The sequence below is a fragment of the Vulpes lagopus genome, chromosome 2 (assembly GCF_018345385.1).
Source record: "Vulpes lagopus strain Blue_001 chromosome 2, ASM1834538v1, whole genome shotgun sequence".
Classification (NCBI taxonomy): Eukaryota; Metazoa; Chordata; class Mammalia; order Carnivora; family Canidae; genus Vulpes; species Vulpes lagopus.
In genome coordinates, this window is record NC_054825.1 from 73058051 (window position 1) to 73080594 (window position 22544).

General features: G+C 47.0%; 1 protein-coding gene across 3 annotated transcripts in view; it reads right to left on the minus strand.

Moving 5' to 3' along the window:
- Positions 1-22544, minus strand: part of MAPKBP1 (mitogen-activated protein kinase binding protein 1) — a 53489-nt gene that overhangs the window by 13011 nt on the left and 17934 nt on the right. For 2 of the 3 annotated variants that reach the window (XM_041743183.1, XM_041743181.1), the window contains exons 3-10: positions 14515-14606; positions 4292-4354; positions 4001-4058; positions 3069-3239; positions 2100-2237; positions 1667-1849; positions 1415-1432; positions 928-1088 (exon numbers count right to left, since the gene is read on the minus strand). In XM_041743183.1, coding sequence (XP_041599117.1) covers positions 928-1088; positions 1415-1432; positions 1667-1849; positions 2100-2237; positions 3069-3239; positions 4001-4058; positions 4292-4354; positions 14515-14606 — 884 coding nt within the window. The remainder of the gene's footprint in view (positions 1-927; positions 1089-1414; positions 1433-1666; positions 1850-2099; positions 2238-3068; positions 3240-4000; positions 4059-4291; positions 4355-14514; positions 14607-22544) is intronic. The other variant, XM_041743182.1, reaches the window with a different exon arrangement.

The following is a 22544-nucleotide window of genomic DNA, read 5'->3' on the forward strand; positions in this document are numbered from 1 at the left end:
TTGGCTTGGGTCATGATCCTAGGGTCCTGGCATCAGGCCCCGCATCAGCTCCCTGCTCAGCGGGGAGCCTGCTTCTCCCTCTCTCTCTCCCCTCCCTCCTGCCTGTGCGCACTCTCTCAAATAAATAAATAAAATCTTTAAAAAAAAGAAAAGAAAAGAAATGAAGGATTGAAAAGAATGAAACAAGCCAAACCACAAAGGAAGGAGAGTGAGCATGGCAAGCCCTCTCCAGACCTGCAGGGGGTAGTAACTGCTTGAGAAAGAAAAAAGCAGCTTCTGACAGCTGTCAGTAGGGAGCTAATCTGACACTGGCTGTTGGACCATCGTGTTCTCATGAGAAACACAAACAATGCCAAGAACACCAAAATCAGACGAGGTAACTCTGTGGCCATGACAGCCGAACAAAAGCAAGACACCCCCCCCCCCCATAATCGTGTCTGAGAGTGAAGATAAATGCACATCACTGTACAACAAACCACTAAAATGACCAAACATTTCCATTCCCATCTATCGTGATTGACTGCTGCTTCTTTACCAATTACAGCTCTAGCCCCATACCTTCCCTTCTACCTCGTAGATAAAGATTATTAAGATATCCAATTGTGGAACTGCCTCGACTTCCTGACAGCACCTAACCAGAGCAAAACTTCAATCCCTGGAACCATTCCTAAAATCACCGAATTCAAGTCCAGATCATACAATAAGCCCTAACACCCACTTACTGAGAAACTCCCTGGTTTCCCACAGTGTGAGGTCTCCTCAGTGGCAAACAGTATCCATTAACCAGATTTGTAGGTCTACAGAGGTGTTCCTCTGGCAATCACTGGGGCACTGATACACTCTTCACTTTGTTTCCTGAAGCACAACCAGGGAAGGCTGGGCCCAGAGTGAGGATCTGAGTGGAGGCAGCAGACCCACATAGCTCACCTGGCCTCAGTGACGCTGGCAATGTCTGTCCCCAGGGCATGGGGCCGGGGCAGTGTGCTGAGGAAGTGCAGGTTAGAGGGATTGAAGAGGCGCACGGTGCCATCAGCACAGCCACAGAAGATGTAGTCTTGGCTCACAGAGATGCAGTGCGCCACAGTGGTCTGCAGGCAGAGGGGCTCAAGTCAGCAAGGGTCACCTGCCCAATCCCTCCATAACAGTTTCTTGCCAAGAGGACAGACCAGCCGAGGCAGGAGCAAGGAGAAAGCTGCCCAGCTGCTCTGGCCTGAGCCCCTCAGCTGTTCTCTAGAGATGCCCCTCCCTCCAGCAGCAGGTGGCCAGAGGGCCCACAGCCACGTGCAGTTGGGGGATGGGGGCCAGGGACCCTTCTAAGGCACAAGAGGTTTTGACAAAGAGGACAAAGTAGAAAGAGCCCAGCAAAGAGAAAGAAACAGCATGAGAAAGACAGGAGGATCTAAGCACCACTTACTGTGAAGCTGTCTGTATTCTGAGCAGAAGAGGGAAGCAGGGAAAAGAAAGGTGGAAAGAGAAAGCAGAGAGGAGGGAGTTATATAGATCTCCATGGAACTAGGCCAAGTTCTGGCTCCCCCAAACTCCTCTCTCCTGCAGTCTCCTGCATGCATGAAGCATGAGTCCCCTGCTACAGAGCCAGAAGCATCAGATCTCCCCTGAGCTGACACATGGGCAGCCAGCCCCTACCCATGGGGCCAAAGGTGCTTACTCTCAGCTCCACCCACTTATCCAAAAGCCTCCTGTCGCTGAACTCGCACAGCAGCCCCGAGGATGTGATGCAGAAGGTGCTGTCGGCCTTCTTCCCTCGGCCACATGCCACGTCAGTGAACAGGTTGTTCCGAAGCTCTCCCAGCAGCCCCGAACGGCCTAGCAGAGGCACGGTGGCATTCACCTGTGGAGATGCACCACTGCTGCTGCCCATCCACCCTGGAGCCTGCCCCAGCAAGCTAGACCCTGGGGAGAGGGAGGAGGAACAGCAAGCACCCCCTCTCTCTCTTTGAGACCACTCCTCAGCCCACACAGCACCTGGCTCACCCAGAACTTCTATACAGCTGCTGAGAGGGGCCCAAGTGATACAGGGTCTCCCGGGGAGGGCCAAGCAGGCTCTGGCCCTGTGGCTCCATCCAGCTTCAGCAGCTTACCTTTGAGGTCTTACTGTCATCAAGGTACCAGAATTTGATATGCCGGTTGCCTGCAGTGACGAAGTAGCTGCAATCTTCAGAGAAGGACACTGCTGTCACCCGACTGGACACCTTATTGGAGGCCACCACAATGTTTTTCTGGAGGGAAAGCCAAAGGAAGAATCAAAATTGTGCCCCTTGGGGCTAAGAAGAAAGAGGCCCAGAGGATGGAGGAGGGGCTAGATAGGATCTGCACTTTAAAAAAATGGTCCTTGGGCAGCCCAGGGTGGCTCAGCAGTTTAGTGCTGCCTTTAGCCCAGGGTATGATTCTGGAGACCCGGGATCGAGTCCCACGTCAGGCTTCTCCCTCTGCCTGTGTCTCTGCCTCTGTGTGTGTGTGTGTGTGTGTGTGTGTGTGTGTGTCTCTCATGAATAAATAAAATCTTTTTTAAAAATTTAAATAAATAAATAAATAAATAAATAAATAAATAAATAAATGGTCCTTTCGGGCAGCCCGGGTAGCTCAGCGGTTTAGCGCCACCTTCAGCCCAGGGTGTAGTCCTGGAGACATGGGATGAGACCTGGGATTGAGTCCCGAATCGGGCTCCCTGCATGGAGCCTGCTTCTCCCTCTGCCTGTGTCTCTGCCCCTCTCTCTCTGTGTCTCTCATGAATAAATAAATAAAATCTTAAAAAAATAAAATAAAATAACCTTTCCAAGATTTTTTGGTCAGAAAAAGAAGGGAGAGAGAAGACTTTCTTTCTAGAAGAGTTGAAGAGATTCCTTTCTCCTGGAGATCCTCAAAGACATAAAGCTAGCCAGCTCCCTTCTACCAACACACTTAGCTACACAGTTGCTTTTTTCTGCTTCAGGCTATTTTCTGGAATGAGATCAACAGAGTGAAGGGGTTCAAATCAGCAATTTCCTGGCTTCCCAACTGGCCCATGAACCCCCATGAGGCTGTCAGGCCAGCCCACCCAGTCCACTCACCTTCCAGGCCCAGACATTGACGATCATGTCGTGCTGGTAGCCCACAGAGACAATGTACTTGGCGCTAGGGGAGAAGGCCACACAAGCCACACCATACTTATGCTCCTGCAGCTCTGCCACCTGGCTATGCTCAGCCACATCCCAAACACGCACGGCAGGCATGTGCCCACTCTGCAGGGAAGCAAGAACTAGAAGTGAGGGCAGATGCATATAACCTCCCCAGGCCTTTCAGAGTGAGGGCCCTTATCTCCCCAACTACTACACACAATCTCTCTAATGACCCTTGGCCAAGAGTCAAGAACAGAGTGCTATACAGGGCAAAGGTTTAAAAAAAAAACAAACATGATAAACATCTCAGGACAACAATGATTATCTGGGGGAAAATAGCCCCAGATTTTGTTCAATATCTCTGTTTCAGGGTGTGCACCTCTGTATTTGTTCAAAACTCCTTGTGTGATTCTGATAACCACTACCACTCAGGCCTATTTCTCTGCCTCTGCCTCCCCGCAAAGCCTGAGAAGATAGAGGTAGTCCTCATGTGCCCAGCAGGGGGCCTCTGGGGATAAGGAACATTTTAGGGGATAAGGAACATTTTAAGGCCCCGGTTTCCAAAGCCTGCTTTCCAAACCAGCAGAGTCAGCATGCGTGAACTTGTAAGAAATGCAAATTTTGCGGTTCCATTGTAGACCTACGAATCAGAAACTCTGGGGGTGGGCCTGGCAATGGACACTTGACCAAGCAATCCAGATGATTCTGGTGCTCAGTAAAGCTTAAGAACCACTGTTTTCAGGTAGAGCAAAAACTAGAATTTAGTATCTGTCCAGGAAGCCAAAGCGGCAGCACTCCTAACTAGGCCAAGGACCATATAGCTCTCTGCTGAGGCCAGGACACCCACCCTTCTCAGAGGACTGCAGCCTCCTTTCTTCACTCACCTCTCCAGTGACCAAGTACTTGCCATCAGGGGAAAAGGCGAGGGCAGTGATGGTCTTCCTACAAGACATGAGGCAGGCTCAGAAGGGCATTGACAGCCTGGCCTAAGCCTGGCTCCCACAGAATCCCCTCAAAAGGCAAGATCAGCAAACATCAATGTACATGTGCCATTTTGTTGTCAGTCCTGGGGCCCAACCAGGCCCCAGTCCGCAGAGCTACAAAGACCCCAGAGAGTGCCATTCTCACAGCTCCCAGGGAAGGGAGGTACTCCCTGAGGGCCCAGACCCATTTACCTGGAACTGTTGAGGATGTGGTGCTGTTTGTGTTTCCGGGGATTGAACAGCACGACCACACACCTGGGAAGATGAGTGAGACAACAGACTTAGCACCAAACCAAAGCTCCCCAGGAGCACCCAGGGTACCTGGGAATTCCGGTCACTCAGCACAGGGAGCTGCACAGAGCAAGTTCAAAGGAGCTCTGCTTGCTACCAAGGGCAACTGACTGCTTTCTAGCAACCTATTCTTGCTTCTCTTCCCCTCCTACCAGGGCCTATCTCTGCAGCCCCATTAGGATGAAGGCTCCCTGGAAGCCTATCCCACTAGGTCCCTAAGCACCAGCACCATCTCTGGTCATACCCACAAATGGCAGCAAGGACTCCAGCTGCCCCATAGACCTTACACAGAGCTCAGGAAGGGGTGCAAGAGAGAAGAGTACATGTGATTTGAGCAAAGCAGGCCACAGGCATATAGCCAGTTCACAGGCTTGGAGCCACATGTATGACAAGCGTTTGTGCTCCAAGGAGGGGTTAGGCCTCTCAGGTGTGCACCCACATGTGTACCTGGCAGGAGTAGACCCCACACCCTCTATGTGTCAGATGAAGAAGGGGTTGGAAGGCAGGAGGCTGGAACTGTAGGGAGGCTCAGTAAGACTAGGAGGAAGGGCAGAGAGAGGCCAAGAGGGCCTGAGGAGGCCTGTTCAGTGCCTTGGAACTCCTGAGCCCCGCCCTGAGAATCCCATAAGGGCCCTCTAGACTACCAGAAGACAATCAGAGACTTCACCTGCCTGCCTGCCTGCCTGCTGTGCAGAGAAGGGTGGAAGTACCCTCTCCAACCAGGCAGCAAGAGTGGACAGGATCAGGTTCAGACTGACTTTCCAGAGGCAGTTCCAGGTGGTAGGAGCCTCCAGAGGAGGCTAGGTGGTAGGAGCCATGGCCGGAAGTCCAAAGCTGTAGCCAGGCAGTGTTCTCCCTTAGGCTCCGTGGCTGTTAGTAGGCCTGGGCCCATCGCCCCTCCTGCCTCACTGCTTCATTTACTAATGAAGTAGCTGACAGGAGCAAGCGTGGGGCCTGCTAAGCCAGGTCAGGGGATGAGGACAGAATGATCAGAGGGCAACATCCCCCAGACCAGTCTTGTTTAATTGGAAACCCACTGCCTGCTAGAAGCTTGAAGCAAAGGCAAGTACAGCTGCTGGTGAGTGCTTAGCGTATTAGGCTCCGTAAACCATTTCAATATGCACAGTCCACAGGTAATCTCCGGGGACGCAGGGATCTCAGAGGTACACTAGGTATGTATGCCCAGAACTGCCAGGCTGAGCAACAAACAGCTTTGGAATTCTTGAGTCACATCTCCTCTAACCCCTCCCCAAATCCGTCCTGTTTCCTTTCTTCTCTCTCTATCTGCTCATCTTTCCTTGTTCTCCTTTCTCTCCTTACACCAACTTTTAGTCTCCTGCTTCCCTTAAACATACAACAAGTCAGATGGCCTTGGAAACCCATCACTGGGTTTCCCAGTGCCCCATCACTGTCCCTCCCCCTTCCCGAACACACACACCCCCATGCACACTTGCCCAGCTTCTGTTAGGGGCAGTCCAGGATACAAGGAGCCTAATTCCTCCAAACAGATAGACTCATAGAACGTTAGAGCTGGAAGGAAGGACGGAAGGAATTAAATGCACTGTGCTAAATGACTAAATTTCACCTAGTCCAACCCTCCAGAATTTTGAGATGAGGAAGCCTAGGCTCAGAAAGTTCCTAGAAAGAGCAGAGCCAGGACTCCCAGACCTCCTCCCTGACTTCCAGTGCACTTCATATCAAACACACACGCATGTCTGATCTGATTGCATCACTCCTGGAAGATGAGCCCTAGGGGGCTTCTAAAACCAAACTCCTTCAAGTACTCATGAAGGCCCTGGGTGGTATGACCCCTGCCCACCCTACGGCTTCACCCTGAACCATGCTCCAACCAGTCTTTTGCTCTCTTTAACCTGCCATGCTCCTTTACAGGAACTGTTTCCCTTATCTAGAACACTCTTCTCTCCCTTTTCCAACTAGTTAATCTTTAGTCCTCCTTCAGATCTCAGGTCAAATGGCCTCAGTATATTATAGCTCTCATAACAAGCACAGCATATCAATCTTTTGCAACCTTTATCACAGCTGTAATTTTACATTTGTTTTTGATGACCCTCCCGCCAGACCATGCCTTTCACAAGAATGGGAACTGGGTCTGGTTCTCCTGACTACTTTGCCTCTTGTGCCCAGCAGACGCTGGCCCACTGCAGTTTCTTAAGAACCATTTGAATGGGAAAATGCCTCCCTTGGTCCACTAGCTTGGTCCTGTGGGGCATCAGTAGGCCCAGATCTCCCTACTCCGTGCCCCACTTGTCTTCTTTGGAAAGAGGGACTGCAGACCTCTGGATCAACAGAAGCACTGTTGGGGCAGTAGGGACACTGTACGCTTCAGAGGCAGAGACCAGGGTTTGAGCCCTTGTTCTCCTATGTACAGCTCGGTGACCCTGGATATGACACAAGCATGTTGACTTATATCTATAATAAAGGAGACACTAAGATCTAGCTCTAGGACTTTTGCGATGAATAAATGATTTTTTCTGATACATAGTAGGAGCCAAACAAGTGGCAAATCTTAATATTACTACTACTTAAGCATGGAAAGGAGGCTGCAAGGGGGCCCCTGGCAGTGGGGAATGAGGTACTAAGGGACTGTCAGGTTTTTCCTTTGGAAGAATGGAGGTAAGTCCTGTTAGGACCTCAATAATGGGAAAAACTTCAAAGGAGGCTTTATTTTTTGTTCTGGGAAGGCAGCCAGGAAAGGAGAGCTAGATTAAGCTTAGGAAAAGAAAATATCTGCATTTTCATTCTCTCAAGGTAGCAAGGAAGAGATGGGGGGAGTGCTGAGAGAGAAACTAAGTGTCTAGGACAGCAGTAGAGAAGCACAGAAGGAAAATGGAAGTGCCATCTCCTAGCTAAGTTAAAAAGCACCACATAAGAGTTCCAGTGAACTCTAGGGCACCTGGGTGGCTCAGTCGGATAAGCGTCTGCCTTCGGGCTCAGATCATGACCCCAGGGTTCTGGGATCAAGCAGGCTCCTGGCTCAGTGAGGAGTTGTTGCTCTCCCCCTCTCCTGTTGCTCTTCCTCCCCCCGATCATTTTCTCCCCCCCTCTCTGTCTCTCTCCCTCTGTCAAGTAAATAAATAAAATCTTTCTTAAAAAAGTTTCAGTGAATTCTAAACATGAAGGCTTCCAGTTCCTTTAGTAACCAATCCTCTGCTCTCGCTCATGGGGCTTGGTAATAAAGAGTTACCATTTATCAAAAGCACTTTCTAGGTAGCAGACACTCTGCCAAGCAGCCTGGATGTCTGGTTTTAGCTAATCCTTACAATAGCCTTGTGACTCTTAGTACAATTATCCCCACTTTACAGATGGAGAACGAAATCAGAGCAGTAAGGTAGCTGGCTCAAGGGCACTTAGCTAAAGCCAAAGGGAATAAGGATTCCAGAAGCAGTGCTCTAGGGAATGCAGAGCAGAGTGAGTTGAGGGAAGAAGAGAAAAGCAAAGTTGGAGATGAGAGACGTGAAACACACTGACCTAACATGCAGGGTGCCGGGCCAGGAACCTGTGAGAAGAGGGAAAGAAGATTGGGGCACTTTGAGGGTAAGAAGGATTTGGGCTACAGGCAGGATTTGGAAATCAGAACAGGGCAGATGAAAGCGATGGCTGTTATAATCCCAAGGTCATAGATTTTGATATTTAGATTTTAATACTTTATTCAGTGTATGAAAAATCACACACACGCACGCACACACCAGCCTGCCACCACCATGAAGTTTTTGGGCCAACTGATGTTTTCTAGCTTTCTTGTTATCTGTGCCGACCTGCTGAGGAGGCCCGTTTCTACAGGCTCATCTCTCTAGCAGTGACCTCTAGTCTGAGTGGTTAAAGTTACCTAACTTCCTGAACAGCTACACACAAACCATGGCATGGGGCTTCAGCTGAGAGCTGATCTGACTCAACCCGACCTGACACAAATTCCAACCAGCCAAATTCCAAATCCAGAAAAATTGGTGATAGGCTCTATAATACACTTTTGAGTTTTCCTTTAAGCCCATCATCCCGAACCAGCATCGTGACTTTCCAAGGGTAGTGCATCAGACTACTTATACACTTTCTAAGTCACTGCACACAAATTCTGAGTCTTGCTGGACTACAACATCTTGTTTCAACCTCCTGGTACGTTCAGCTCCATGGTGGTAGGAGGAAGGAGAGCAGTGAGTGTGTGTAAAAATACGGTGTAGAGAGGGAGATGACTGGCTGTGAGGCAACCCTTCCCTTCTCTGACTCCCTCCCTCATACACCTCCTCCAGAATAGCCTGGAAAATTCTCAGGTACCGCATGGAGGAGTCACACAAAGGAGAGAAATGTGCAAAGGAGGGAAACACACAGACATAGATCTCTAAGCTGAAATTTTTACTTTTAATTATTCAAATATGGAAACCTCCCATCACAGAGGAAGAGGAGGAAAGAGCTGTGTCACAGCTCCACTTGTAGGGACAATAATGCAGATGCCCAAGTGAGGACAGAACTTGGCAAAGACATCCAAGGTTCCCACTGTGCCCCGCTGGCTGAGGTTCTCCCAAGAGAAGAGACCTCAACGACCCTGATAGAGGAGCCACCTCAATCTTCCTCGACCTTGAGCAAGCTCCCCAGTCTACTGGGGAGAGGAGGGTGGGGTGCAGTTGCATCAGTCTTTGGCCTTCCACCTCAGTGCCCCCACCCCAGGGTACCCCCCCTCCCTGGGGGGCTCTTGCCCTCACCCAGCACTGCAGGCAGTCATTTGCACGTGTGCCCTGTAGCACTGCTGGCCCAAATCCATGACAAGGGCTAGGCTGGCCCAACCGGCTGAGTCCTATAATTCAGAACCCCAGGGTGCAGGTGCAGAGAGACAAGGAGGCCTCAGTCCCCCAGGGCCTCAGCCTGTGAGTCACATGGTGAAGCCCCAGTACCAGGTGCTGGGCCCATTCCCCAGGAGCTCCTCTGAACCGGGAAGGGCCAAGCCCTCAACACACCCCTTCCATGGACAGGTCCAGGCCTGCTGCCATCACCAAGAGCCCAGCATTCCCACAGGATCTGCTTCCTACCACTCTCCATCTTCCAGAAGGCAGAAACAAAAGGAGCGTGGGATGAGCAATGAACACAGCAGCACGTATTGGCAGCAGGACACAAGAAGTTCAAGTGGAGACCCTGTGCCCTGGAAGTTCTTCTTTCATACCAGGTAAAATCAGAAGGTGACTCACACAGGGACAAAAGGTCCTTCAAACCTTGCTCAAATGTCACTCTCTAGCACGATTTAACATTACAACCCCATAGCCTAGTGCCATTCCCTAGTTCCTCTCACTGTTTATTGCTTGTATCTTTTCCAAGCACACATCAACTTGCAATATTCTATAAAATTTACTTTTGGGGAGAGAGGAGATCTATCTTTATCACTAGATTGCCAGCTTTGGGCAGGTGGCATTTTTATCGGTTTTGTTTACATCCCCAGGGCCTACAAGATAGGCACTCAATAAATATTTGTGAATGGATGAATAAATCATTAAGTCACTAGCCACCAGATCTCAAAGTCAAGGAACCTCCTGATCAGCAGAACTGAGAACAAGGGCCCCAGGATAGGTGCATGGTCCTCCCCTACCTTGGGCTTTTAGGACTCACTGACACTTGAGGACAGTATGATGATGAAAAGAACAAGAAAAGCCAGACCTAACTGCTAGCATACTGTGTCATCTTGGGCATATTCCTTAACTTCTCTGAATCTCAGCTTCCTCATCTATAAAACAGGAAGAATAATATCTACCTCACAAAATTGGCTGTGGGGATCGAAGAAGACAATGTGCAGAGTAACCAGCATGGTGCTCCAAGCTATCTTCTTGACAGGTACTCTGCTACACCACTAACAAGGAAAGCGCGATCCAGGGGCTCAGCATATACAACAGGAGCCCCAACTATGGCATCCCATACATGACCTGCTGGACACCACTGACTCATTAGAATCCTCGCCCAGATGTGGAATTATAAACTGTCCCTCTGGACTAACTCCCAAAAAGGAAATCTTATAGCTTTAATTATTCTAAGAGAGAATAAGTCTACGATGTTTCCGAGGGCAGCCTCGGTTGTGGTCCTCTTTAAATGCCTGCAATCTAGGACCTTCCAAATAAGTAATCCTCTTAGGCAGATCATGGGACCCACTGACATTTCTGTTTCTGGGATGTTTTACAAGTCCCTCTTCAAAAACATAAGAAAAGGCAGAGAGTAACATGGGTTCCAGTGGAGAGCTACTAGTACTTCTCTCTGCCCAGAGGGCTCTAAACATATTCCCTTTGAGAAAAAGAGATGAATCTCTGTGGGCTGCAAGACTTATAAGCCAGTTCAAAATGCAGTGCGTGGGCCCCCATCCTCTCACTTATTCTCTAGCCACCACCACCACCGGTTAGCCCCTCAGACGAATGAACCGATCCTTCTTCTCCTTGGCACCCTTATATTTGAGGCTTCCTCCACCTGGGTAACTTTGGAGTCAGATCCTCACCAGTTTGTTCCTCTTGGCCATTCAGATATCAGCTGAATGCTACCTCCCTCTAAGTCTTAACTACCCAATCCTAAAGTAGGCCTCTCGGGCCCCACCCCCACCATGCACCCCACAAGTTACTCATTTACTCCCCTTTCCATCACTTGGTTTTACTTTCTTCAGAACATTTACCATCTCTGATATTATCTTGCTCATTTATGGACTTACATGCTTATTGTCTGCTTGCCCTTCTTGAACCTAAATCCCACAAAAATGGTCACCCTTCCTGTCCTGTTCATTGCTACATATGATATGCCTGAACAGTGCATGTTTTCAACAAATAACTGTTGAACAAATGAAGGCATCTATGACCAAATCATCTGAGGAAGAACTCAGGGGCCTCAGTTTCAGGTGTGAGACCTGCAGAATAACCAGAAGACAGGCACTGAGGGGACCGATGCTTGCAAGTACCCCTGCACATGACTCACATCCACCAGAGCACAAAGTCCAAACATCTTCTTTCTAGTCCACCTGCTGTCTCCACAGACCCACACGCTCCCTGGCAAACCCACCACACAGGGCTTGCCACAGACAGTAAGAAGGCAGTTCTGTACTCCTTTAGCTTAGATGGCACCAGAACACAGTTCAGGTTGAGATACTGTGATTTCACACCTGGTCCAGTGCTTTGGAGCTGGGGGCCTCAGCGTAACTTCTAATATGCGCTGAGTAAATGGAGGGCCTTCTTGGGAAATCTTGGTTTCCCCTCCTCCTCCCTAATTCCCTAATTAAAGCAGCCAAAAGGTCTCCTCTGGGCTGCTGGCTAGGGGTCAATACCTTTCCAGGACACCTCCCACTCTAGCAGCTGTTCTGCCCAGAGCATTCACCCAGGCCAGGCCCTACACTTTGGCACTCAGGATCAAGAGAAACCCATTCTCAGGACAGACTAGCTCCACTGTTGCAATGGGGGCTGTGCTGGGTTCTACAGCACCTGAACTCCTTACCAAGCCAACTACGGAAGGGGCCCAAGTCAACTACAGATGTTCAACTAAATTGAGTTCTTCGAAGAGGCTACCTGGGGACCACCTGGCCTCCTGGAGCAGGGAGCTCAAAGTGTGACAGGTGAGGGGCAGGCTTTCTGTGGAGAGAACAGCAATGGGTGGGGGGGGGAACTCTGGAGAAGAGATGCAGGAGCCACTAAAACCGAGGGGTCTCTGCTCAGAGACTTCACCCACCTCGGCCTGACACACATCTCCCTCTACCCCCCCTCTCAGAGCTGTTTCATTTCCTTTCAGAAAACTTTGTTTTGGTTTGATATTTGCCTGTAGGCCTCCGGGAGACTTTTCTGAGCTTTGTTTTTCTTCTTGTTTCTAGGATACCTGAGCCGCTCCTAGAGCAACAAGCACAGTAGGAACTAGAGAGTGGGGGGTGGGGTTAGGATCACCAGATAGGAAAAGAAGAGGAAGGAGGGAAAGAGCCTGCTTGGCTCACACAGACTTCAATGGTCCCCAGACACCCCAGAGGCACAATGGGGACCTCTAGCACAGAGCAAAGTGAAAACACTCAGAAAGGGGCCATTTGCAAAGAGGGAACTTGAAGTTCTAGGAGATCAAAAGGTCAAGGAGTAGATCATGTAACTGCCCAGGGCTCATCCAAGCCAAGCACACTGAGGGAACCTACTAGATGACACAGAAGAGAAGCTTCCATATACCATCTGGAAGGCTAATGACTCCCAGGCACATGTGCCAGGCTGGGACCTGCCCACAAACAGAAACACATATCCTTAAAGCACCAAGCCTAGGGTCAGGGGTGTGAAGGGAAGATGCAAGGAGCATAGCTCCACAATCCCTAGGGCAGGCACACTAGGCTCAACACATACCAAGCAGCAGCCCAAGTCTTTCCTGCCCATCTCACATCCAGTGCTAGCCCCAACTCCAACAAGAAGGAACCTGGCTTTCCCAGGCAGAGGCAGGCACGAATGGAATTCCCCTGAGGCGGGCTGCACAGGGTGTCCACCAACAGAGGTCATTCATCAACTCGCTTCTGGAGTGGGAGAAGGAGGCCAACTCGGCCTCCAGAGTAAAGCCAGTATAGCTCTCATAGCACCCCACCACAACATTAAATGTCAAAGGGGCGTTCAGGAAAGGCACTGACCCCAGAATCCAGGGGCAGAAGTTTACCTGGTATAGATTAAGATGCCCATAAATTGGGCTCTTCTCATTCACGTGGCAGGTAGATAGCTACACAAAAAGGAGCTTTTCAAAATAAGCAGAAAGTCAGGTTTTCCCCCATCCCACACCATTTTAAGATTAAGGAGCTTTGTAGTCAGACTACTTGGGTTAAAATCCCAATATAGACACTTACTAGCTGTGTGACCTTGAGCAAACTGCTTAACCTCTTTATCGTAGTTTCCTTCTCTAAATGGGATAGTAATAGTACCTGCCTCACAGGGTTGCTATGGGCATTAAATAAAATCATTCCTTGCAAAGTACTTAACAATGTGCCTGGCACAGAATAAGTTTTTGATAAAGGCAGATTTTTGATGGGATGATAAAACTAAGAAAATCATATACTGGTACAAAAACTATAAGAGCTGCTGTGGAAATCACTCTGGGAAACTTGGCATTCCCAAGCTGACAGTGGGGGAAGGAAGGTAGAGCAGTGCGGACTTCCCATTTTTGTGCTCTCATGCCCAGCAGCAAAATTGACAGAGAGAACCAGAAGCAGCAAGAGCACCAAGCCTCCCAAAGAAACACTTCTGCAGAAACCTAAAGAAACTACAGCTGGGGGTTTCCCATCTGCAGAACAGAGGAGTGAAAAGGCAGCAAGGGATAGATGAACACCAGTTCCAGAACCCTACTTTTCTTCCATGGCACGGACATGTTTCCAAGTGATGAGACTAGGCAAATGTTCAGAGTGGTATTTTTTATAAAATAGCCAGAAAGTGGAAACAACCCACATGTCCATCAACTGATGACTAGATGAAATGTAGGACATCCACATAATGGAGTATTATTCAGCCATAAAAAGAAGTGAAGTACTGATACCTGCTATGACATGTATGAACATCAAGAACATTATGCTAAGTGAAAAAAGCCAGTCACAGAAGATCAAATATTCTACCTATATGGAATGCCCAGAACAGGTAAATCTATAGAGACTGAAAGTGGATTAGTGATTGCTTGGGGCTGAGACTCTTGAGGGGAAATGGGGAGTGACTGCTAATAGGTATGGGGTTCTTTTTTCAGGGTGATGAAAATGCTCTAAAATTGATTATGGTGATGGTTGCACCACTCTATGGATATGCTAAAAAAAAAAAAAACACCAAACTATACATTTTAAATGGGCAAATTGGTACATGAGTCATATTTCAATAAAGCTGTTTTTAAAAGTGACTAGGAGGTAGACATTAAAATGGTGTTGGGAAGTATGTGTAATATAAAGTGTGAATCTGTACGTATGGGTGGCTGGCCACAAAACAGGACAGGATGGCAACAAGGACAACATTCAACAAAAACCCTTGACCTGACTCCGTATCTCCTTTACAAAATGTTTACCAAAATATTAACCTGAAGATATCAGAAAAACCAAAAAACCCCTGCCCATCCCAACTGGTTTTGCATGGTTATAAACTCCCATGCAATAAGCCTTTTTCCAACGTACTCACCCGGCAGGGTAGGCAACTAAACCCGATCGAGGATCACAGGCAAGTCCTCTGCCTCCAGACACTGTTATTCCAAGGACCTTCTCCAAGGTTACCTGTTAGAGCAAGACAGAGAAGTGACATATGGACAGAGTGGGCAGGCCTGGGAAGAAGTGCTAAAGGTAGCCACGACCATCCAGCAAATGCTGACTACTTTCTTTCTTCAGGAAAATGGGGCTATTGACTTCTCCAGAACCTCCAGAACCTGGCCACAGGCCCCTTGATCACACAGGGAAAAGCCACTGTACGCTGCAGGCTTTTAACAGGGCTCAATCTGTGGGGACCCTGGGAAAGAAAATGCAGAGTAAAAGCTCTGCTCATGGCCACAGAGAAACAAGTACTCTCCCACAGTCCAGGAAGGCTCAGTTTACAAGATAAAGCCTTGGGTCCCCAGACTGGCTTCTTGGGTCTCTGAGAGTCAGGGGAAGTCACTGATCTTCGTGCCTTGGCAGGCATGAAAGAAAGGCTACTCTGATCTACCAAGAGTCAGAGGAATGTTAGGTATTAATTAGGTGACTCATAATATCTCTGACCTTTGCATCCCATCACGTTCTTTCCCTCCATCAGAGAACTCTACCCACCCCAACCATCTGTCAGTTCATGCAGACCATGAGCCTAGGAGACAGAAACATGGCTTAATGTTGTATTTAGCATAGCACAGATGCTCACAGTACCCTAATTATGATTATTAAGCCCCACTCCCACAGAGATGAAAGGGAAACTTGTGTAAAGTGCTCAGAGATTCTGAGAGGACATGTCCACATGCAACATTCACCATCACTCTCCCCATCAATATTGTTACCCCACACTGGATGCAGCCCCAGGGCACACACTGAACTAACCTCAAATTAGTTCACTGGCCTTTCTGCTAGATGATCCCATGGGAGATTCAAACTTCCCTGGAACCTCTCCTCACTCCATTTCACTTCTGATACAGAACATCTTGCTTGCCACCCCAGGTCCAGTACCCTCAAGTACGGTCTGGACTCTGTACTGGCCCTCCTAAGAGATGTTCCTGGTCTCTCCGTTGGCTCAGAGAGAAAGACATATGAATGCAGAAAGGTCATATAAATAGGCTAGACTGTACTCTGCTTAGAGTCTCAGAGGCCCAGGGTGCCTGGGTGGCTCAATTGGTTAAGCATCTGTTTTCAGCTCAGGTCATAATCCTGGGGTCCTGGGATGGAGCCTCCATCAGGCTCCCTCCTGGGCAGGGGAGCCTGCTTCTCCCTCTCTCTCTCTCCCCACTGCTTGCACTCTCTCTCACTCGCTCTCTCTTTCAAATATATAAATAAAATCTTACCAAAAAAAAGAGAGAGAGAGAGAGAGAGTCTCAGAGGCCCTAGGAGGGTGGTGTGAACCAGAAATACTTCAGAAGTATTCATATCTGTGGCAGGGTGGTCTACTCCTAGTTCAGTTTCTAGAGAGGGGAAACCCAGAATCAATTAGGGTGATTAGGATCTCTCCTACTCTCTCCTATATCTCTTACTGCCCCAGCTGGAGAATTCAAAGTCCTTCTAGAGAGCTGGTTTAAATTCTTCTCTCCAAGAACCATTTTAGCTTGAATTAGGTTGGAAAGAAATGCCTTATGGTGGCCAAAGACCAAGATAAATCCCCTAGGACATGACAGTTAAAACCTATTCCCCAGGAAGGCCCCCAAGAGTCTTCTGTGCTTCTTGGGGATGTGCAGCAGCAATTCCAACATGTGTCCTCTCGCTGACAGACGTGGTTTAGTCCCATGGCCAACCCACAGCCACCTGGCAAGCACCAGACATGCCAGTTACCCTGGAGACTACCTGAGGCACTAAACCTAGTGTAGGATAAACTAACTGTAGCCTACTCTCTGTGTTCTTGGTAGTTTGCCCTAACTAATGCCTCCTTCTTCACTTTTTCTTAGCCACATGATGCCTTGGCACCCAGTCACCTTTCTGAAAGGCCCGAGCACCAGGCACACTAACTGGAGAGCACAAAATACCCCCGGGGAAGTCCGGGGGATACTCAGTTCAGTGCACTGCTCCCCATCCTGGCACTGTGCCTCCAGCTCTCCCAGAGGGAGGGGTGCTTAGGAACATTCATGGTGCACTAACTGCCTACTGCAGATGAGAGACAGAAAGAGAGAGAGTGAGGAACCCAAGGCCAGCATTACCCACATAGATGGGAAAGGTCACAGAATCAAGTGCAGTGAGCTAAAAGGCTGCTCAAATCCTATTCTCTTCCACTGAATCATTTTGGGCAAATCCTTTGGATTCAAATTTGCTTCAATCCCTCGCATATGCTTCAGCTTTGATCCCAAAGAATCAGACCAGTCTGTTCCTTCTCAGCTTTCCTTCTCTCCGACAGAAATTTGGGTAGGTGTTTTGTGGACAGATGTCTAGTTCCATAAAGGATTCATTCCGAAACTAGCCTGGACTTTTCAACAGCAAGCTAAAACAGGAAAGGGATGTGAATTACTCGTACCTTTAAGACCAGTTTTTGGTTGAACATTTTTGACCATGACTCATTGTAAGAGTGAGAGTTTATAAGTTTAAATCATGAGTCTGTATAGAGATACATGTACACATGAATGTGTATGCATGTGCATAAAACTGAAACAAAAGTTTCACAAAATAATACTTATTCTTACTGCATGCGATATACTCTGTTTTTTATTATGTTCTGTTTTGTTAAAAAATGATTTGGTCTTGGCCCACTTTGTTGATTTCATGACCTACAAATGGGCTGGAAGCTCATTTTGAGAAACTGCTACAGACCATCTTTTCCTGCTATGCTTGGGTTCCAGGCTCTGATCTCTGGCAACTTTGTGTTCCTCAGGCACTTTCCTCCTAGGACTCTTGGCAGGGGACAGACATCCGGGCTAGGAAACCCCACGGGCAGAAGTTTGCCTGGGCTCAACACCTGGCTTACTTTCAAAGGATTTATGGGTTTTGGCTTTTTCTGACTTTCTGCACAACTATCCAAAGACAAAAAAAAAAAAAAAAAAAAAAAAGGCAGTTTCCTTTGGCTCTGTGGAGTGGGAGGAGCAGAGAAAAACATTCAGGGGCATCAGCTGGTTTTTATTTTATGTTCTAACTCAAACCAGCTTCCTGTTTGCAGGGAGGTTTGGGGCTGAACTCCACTTTCAAAGGATCTGAGGGAGTCCAAAGCTCCTGCAAGGCCTCCAACATCTAGGCTTATTTTGAAAGGCCCCAGTATGATGGAAATTATAAATGGACTCTCTCCCTGACATAACCTCCATTTCCTCTCCTTCCAAAAAAGTGATGCAAAAAACAAAAAACAAAAAACAAAAACAAAAAACAAAACAAAAAAACACAAAAAAGTGATGCAGCTTCCATCCACCGTAGAAAATGGAGACAAACTTGAATGCCCCCTGCAAACACATCACCGGCTAAACACCCAAGGTCAAGCAATGGTGTGCCAAAGCTAGCTTCCACTGGCTCATGACAGCTGACTGTGCACTTCCTTTCTCACCTCCTCAACTGGTGGCTTGAAATCACCACAGTGGGAGTACTTACTTACCATGGAAATCACCAAATGCTACAAATCAGGGCCCTTTCTTGTCCCTGAGAGAGCCTGTAAACATCAAGCAACACACCAAGTTCAGACCACTGTTGTCTCTCACTTGGACTATACTTCCCATGTGTTGTGTCTGCTTCAGACCCTACCCCCTTTAGTCTTCTTCTCAACATGACAGGCGACAGTGTTGTTGTGGTGGTGTTTTTTAAAAATGTATATGAGATCATGTCATTACTCAGCTCAAAACCCTCCATGGGCTTCCCATCCTTAAATTCAAATTCAAATACTTTACCCTGTTTACAAGGCCTTAAATCATCTGGGCCCTCTGGCTCCCTCTCTGACCTCATTTCCTACACTCTTCCCCTTTTCCTCCACCTCAGCTACCATGGCTACCTCAAGCACCTCAAGCAGATTCTAGCTTCAGGTCCTGCATATGCTATTCCTTCAATAAAAATGCTCTTCCCTCAGCTATTCACATAGCTCTTTTTTTTTTTTTTTTTACATGGCTTATTCACTCAGATCTTTGCTCAAAGTTCTCCTCCTCAGAGAAGGGTTTTCAAACTAGCTTTACTGTTATCATTCTATACCTACCTTACCTTGTTTTATCTTTCTTCATAGCACTTAGATGCAGATAGTGACCCAACACTGATCATATTTCCATCCACATACTGTCTTACTGCCCACATGAGGATGAGCACAAAGGGAGCTTAATGGTACAGGTAACATTTTGTTTCTTTCTTTTTTTTTTTTTTTGAAATCTATTTTATTTTATTTATTTACTTATTTGTGTGTGTGTGTGTGTGTGATAGTCACACAGAGAGAGAGAGAGAGAGAGGCAGAGACATAGGCAGAGGGAGAAGCAGGCTCCATGAACCAGGAGCCTGATGTGGGATTCGATCCTGGGTCTCCAGGATCACACCCTGGGCCAAAGGCAGGCACTAAACAGCTGCGCCACCCAGGGATCCCAACATTTTGTTTCTTAAGCTGATAGCGGGCACCCCATTGTTTATTCTATTATTCCATATATCTTTACTGTATGTCTTAAAAATTGCATAGTAAATGTTAAAAAGAGAGAAAAGATACAGTCTGGGATGTGGCATGGGGCTCAGTACCTCATGAGCAACATCTTTCTATAATTTACGCCATGGAAATCACCAAATGCTACAAATCAGGGCCCATCTTTCTATAATTTACACCCCTAATTCTCTCTTCATCCTTAAGCAATGGCTTTTTACACTCACTGACCCAACAATGTTGGGGGAAAGGGTACAAAGAACTCAAGAATGTGAGTTTTTGTTTGATTAGGTTTCTCATTTAAGTGCTTCTAAAACTGCACATTTTTATGATGCTCTGACATGCTGCTTCCAGTGGAAGCTTTCAAGAACCACTATCCCTTCTCCTGACTACTAAGCATGGCAACAGGTAATGAGATAGAGCCCCCTCAGCCTGGGTCCCTGAGTAACTTTGATGAACAGAGCTCCTGTGCTGACCCACACTGAATATGAGCATGAGCAAGAAATAAACTGTTAAGTCAGGGAGATTCTGAGGTGATTTTGTTACCACAGCATGACATAACCTGGCAATTTTCATACTTTTTGGTCTCTTAAACTTTGGTTTCTTTACACTCAGAAATTATCAAGGACCCCAAAGAGCTTTTGTTTTATCAGTGTTTAGAAATTACAACGTAAATAGCTTAAAATATTTGTTAATTCATTTAAAAATAACAATAAACTCATTCATATTAATGTTTTTGTTAAAAATAACTCTATTTTACAAAATAAAAAAAATTCAGTGAGAAGAGTGGCACTATTTAACATTTCTGCAAATCTCTTTAATGTCTGGATTAATAGTAAACAGCTGGATTCTCCTATCTGCATCTGCATTCAATCTGTTGTGATATGCTATTCTAGTTGAAGATAAAGAAAACCTGGCCTCATTTGGATATGTAATTAGAAAAGGGGGGAATTTCATAGATCCCCTAAAGGGGACTGTAGTGAGAACAAATGACCTAGCCTCTCCTGAAAACTATAGCATTTTTCCACATAAGGAAGCAAACCAACCAGTGTGAGAGTTCTGGTCTCAAGCATCGTTGAGGAAACTGAGGCAGAGAAAATGTTCTATGAAAAAATAGTTGACCTCAAAGTCTGAGATGGGACCCAAGGTACTGACCGGAAAGTCAATTATAGACTCTCACAGCCCGAATGCTGGTGAAACCTAGCCCAAAAGACAACCAGTCCAGGTAAGTGATTATGTCCAGTGACTTGGGATACAACTACTACAGGCAGCTGGCACCCTGATACAGCCACCCAGTTCTAGGGAACATCATTTCACTCAGAAGTGAAAACAGAAGACAGCACCCACATCGTACTCTGCAGTGATCTCCTCCACAACCAAAACACAGCCTAGAAGCAGAGAAAACACTCAAGGTGTGACCCAGCCTTGGTTTTGGCAGATGGAGAGTGTTGAGATGGAGGAAAGCCTACACCAACCTGAGAGAAGGTGTCATTTGTCCCCAGAAGCGAGGCTGTAGAAGGGCAGAATTACTATGATATACTGTGAAGGAGGGCTTGAATAGCCACCACTCCCAGCATGCACTAGGCAGGGCAGGATTGTACCCTCCCTAGAGAAAGAAGGAGAGAAAAAACATCCCTCACCTTAATGAGATAAAGGGATAACTTCATAATAGCCTATTTCCAAGAGAGAAGGAAAGAATAAAGTCAACTGTTTAAGTGCTCTTCTGGCTCTCATTAAAGTAGATGGAAAAAACAGGTAGCTCAGGGGCAACAGATAGGACAACTCACTTATACTACGTAGAATAATATTTTCCAAGCATGCAGACTTCAGCTTATTAATAGGACTTGAAATTGACTGATTTAGTGGGAAATTAATAAATAGAACAGAACACAAAACAGATCTCATGGCACATAGTAAGGGTAAGTACTGACCATGAAATTTTGTTTAGGGAGATGTGTATTCTGCGTCACAATATAAAATGTATTTCTTTTCTTCTTTTCTTTTAAATATTTTATTTATTTACTCATGAGAGACACAGAGGAAAAGACACAGGCAGAGGGAGAGGGAGGCTCCCTGCGGGGAGCCCGATGTGGGACTCAATCCAAGAACTCCAGGATCACCCCCCTGAACTGAAGACAGACGCTCAACTGCTGAGCTGCCCAGGCATCCCTAAAATGTATTTCTTAATGTGGGTCATTCTCAAAGAAGTTTGAAAATCACCAGGATGTTATAGGAGATCCTAAGATGAAGAATACACAGACTCTATCCTCTATTCTCAAAATCCATTAGAGAAAATGAATGTTATATTACAAAGCAATCCAGTATGTGATAAAGATCATAAGAAAGATATAAAGTGCTCAAAGAGGAGGAAGAGAAATGATTTCTGAACAGGATCAGGAAAAGAAAGCTTTCTTGGAGGGTGAGATGGTATTTGGGCTGGGCCTTACAGTGAGGATAAGATCTTGACAGGTGGAAATAAAGAGAGAAGGGAATTCTAAGTAGAAGAAGCTGCATGAACAAAAGTTGGGCAGAAGGAAACAACAGAGCAGGTGAGCAGTGGTGAAAGCTGACAGTGTTAGGAGAATAAGTCAGGAGAGGTAGACTGCAACCAGACCAGAAAGGGTCTTGAATGCTTAACTAAGTGGGGGTCATCTATAGGCTCTGGGTGGCCACTGAAGGACTTCAAGCTGGAGACACAAAGCTATGTTTTGGCGGTGATGTATATGAGAAAAACAACACAAGAAGGGAGCCCAATCAGGAGGCCATTACAATAGTTCAGATGAGAAGTAATGAGGATCTAGACCAGCATGAAGATAGTAAGAGTAGAAAAGATATGATGGATTCAAAAGTAATAAAGCAAATAGAATTGGCAAGACTGGGCACCAAACAGCTGTGGAGGAAGAAGACCGAAGACTCAAATTTTGAACCTCAGAGATAGGGAACATGATAAGAAATGGTGTCAGGATCAGAAAGCAGACCTGGGTTTGGACAAAGGAGGAAGGATGGGAGCCAGTGATGTCTGTTTTATGCATGCTGAATCCAAGATACTTCAGGGATATTTAGTAAGAACCACAGAACATTCACTTTAGCAACATAAACATGGAATAAATGCTTGGGAAAGAGATCAGGGCTAGAAATAGGTATCTAAGAATTATTTGCATGGAGGCGAAAACCACCACTGAAAATACAAGAGAAGATGGGAAGGGAGAGAGAGGCTGAGGACAGAACTATGAGGAATACCTATTTTTAAGTATGGAGAAGATGAGATGCCAGGCAATTAGAAAGAAAGGAGGAGACCCAGGAAGCCAGTGAAGAGGAGAGCTCCCAAAAGGAGGGGTATTTGATGTAAGTGCCAAACAGAAGTAAAGGAGGCAAGGAAAGGACTCTCCAGAGTCCAGAGCCAACACGGGTGGCACAGCACAAGGTCCCAAGCAGTCCCAGACCCCTAAACACACGATTCCAGGAAGCCT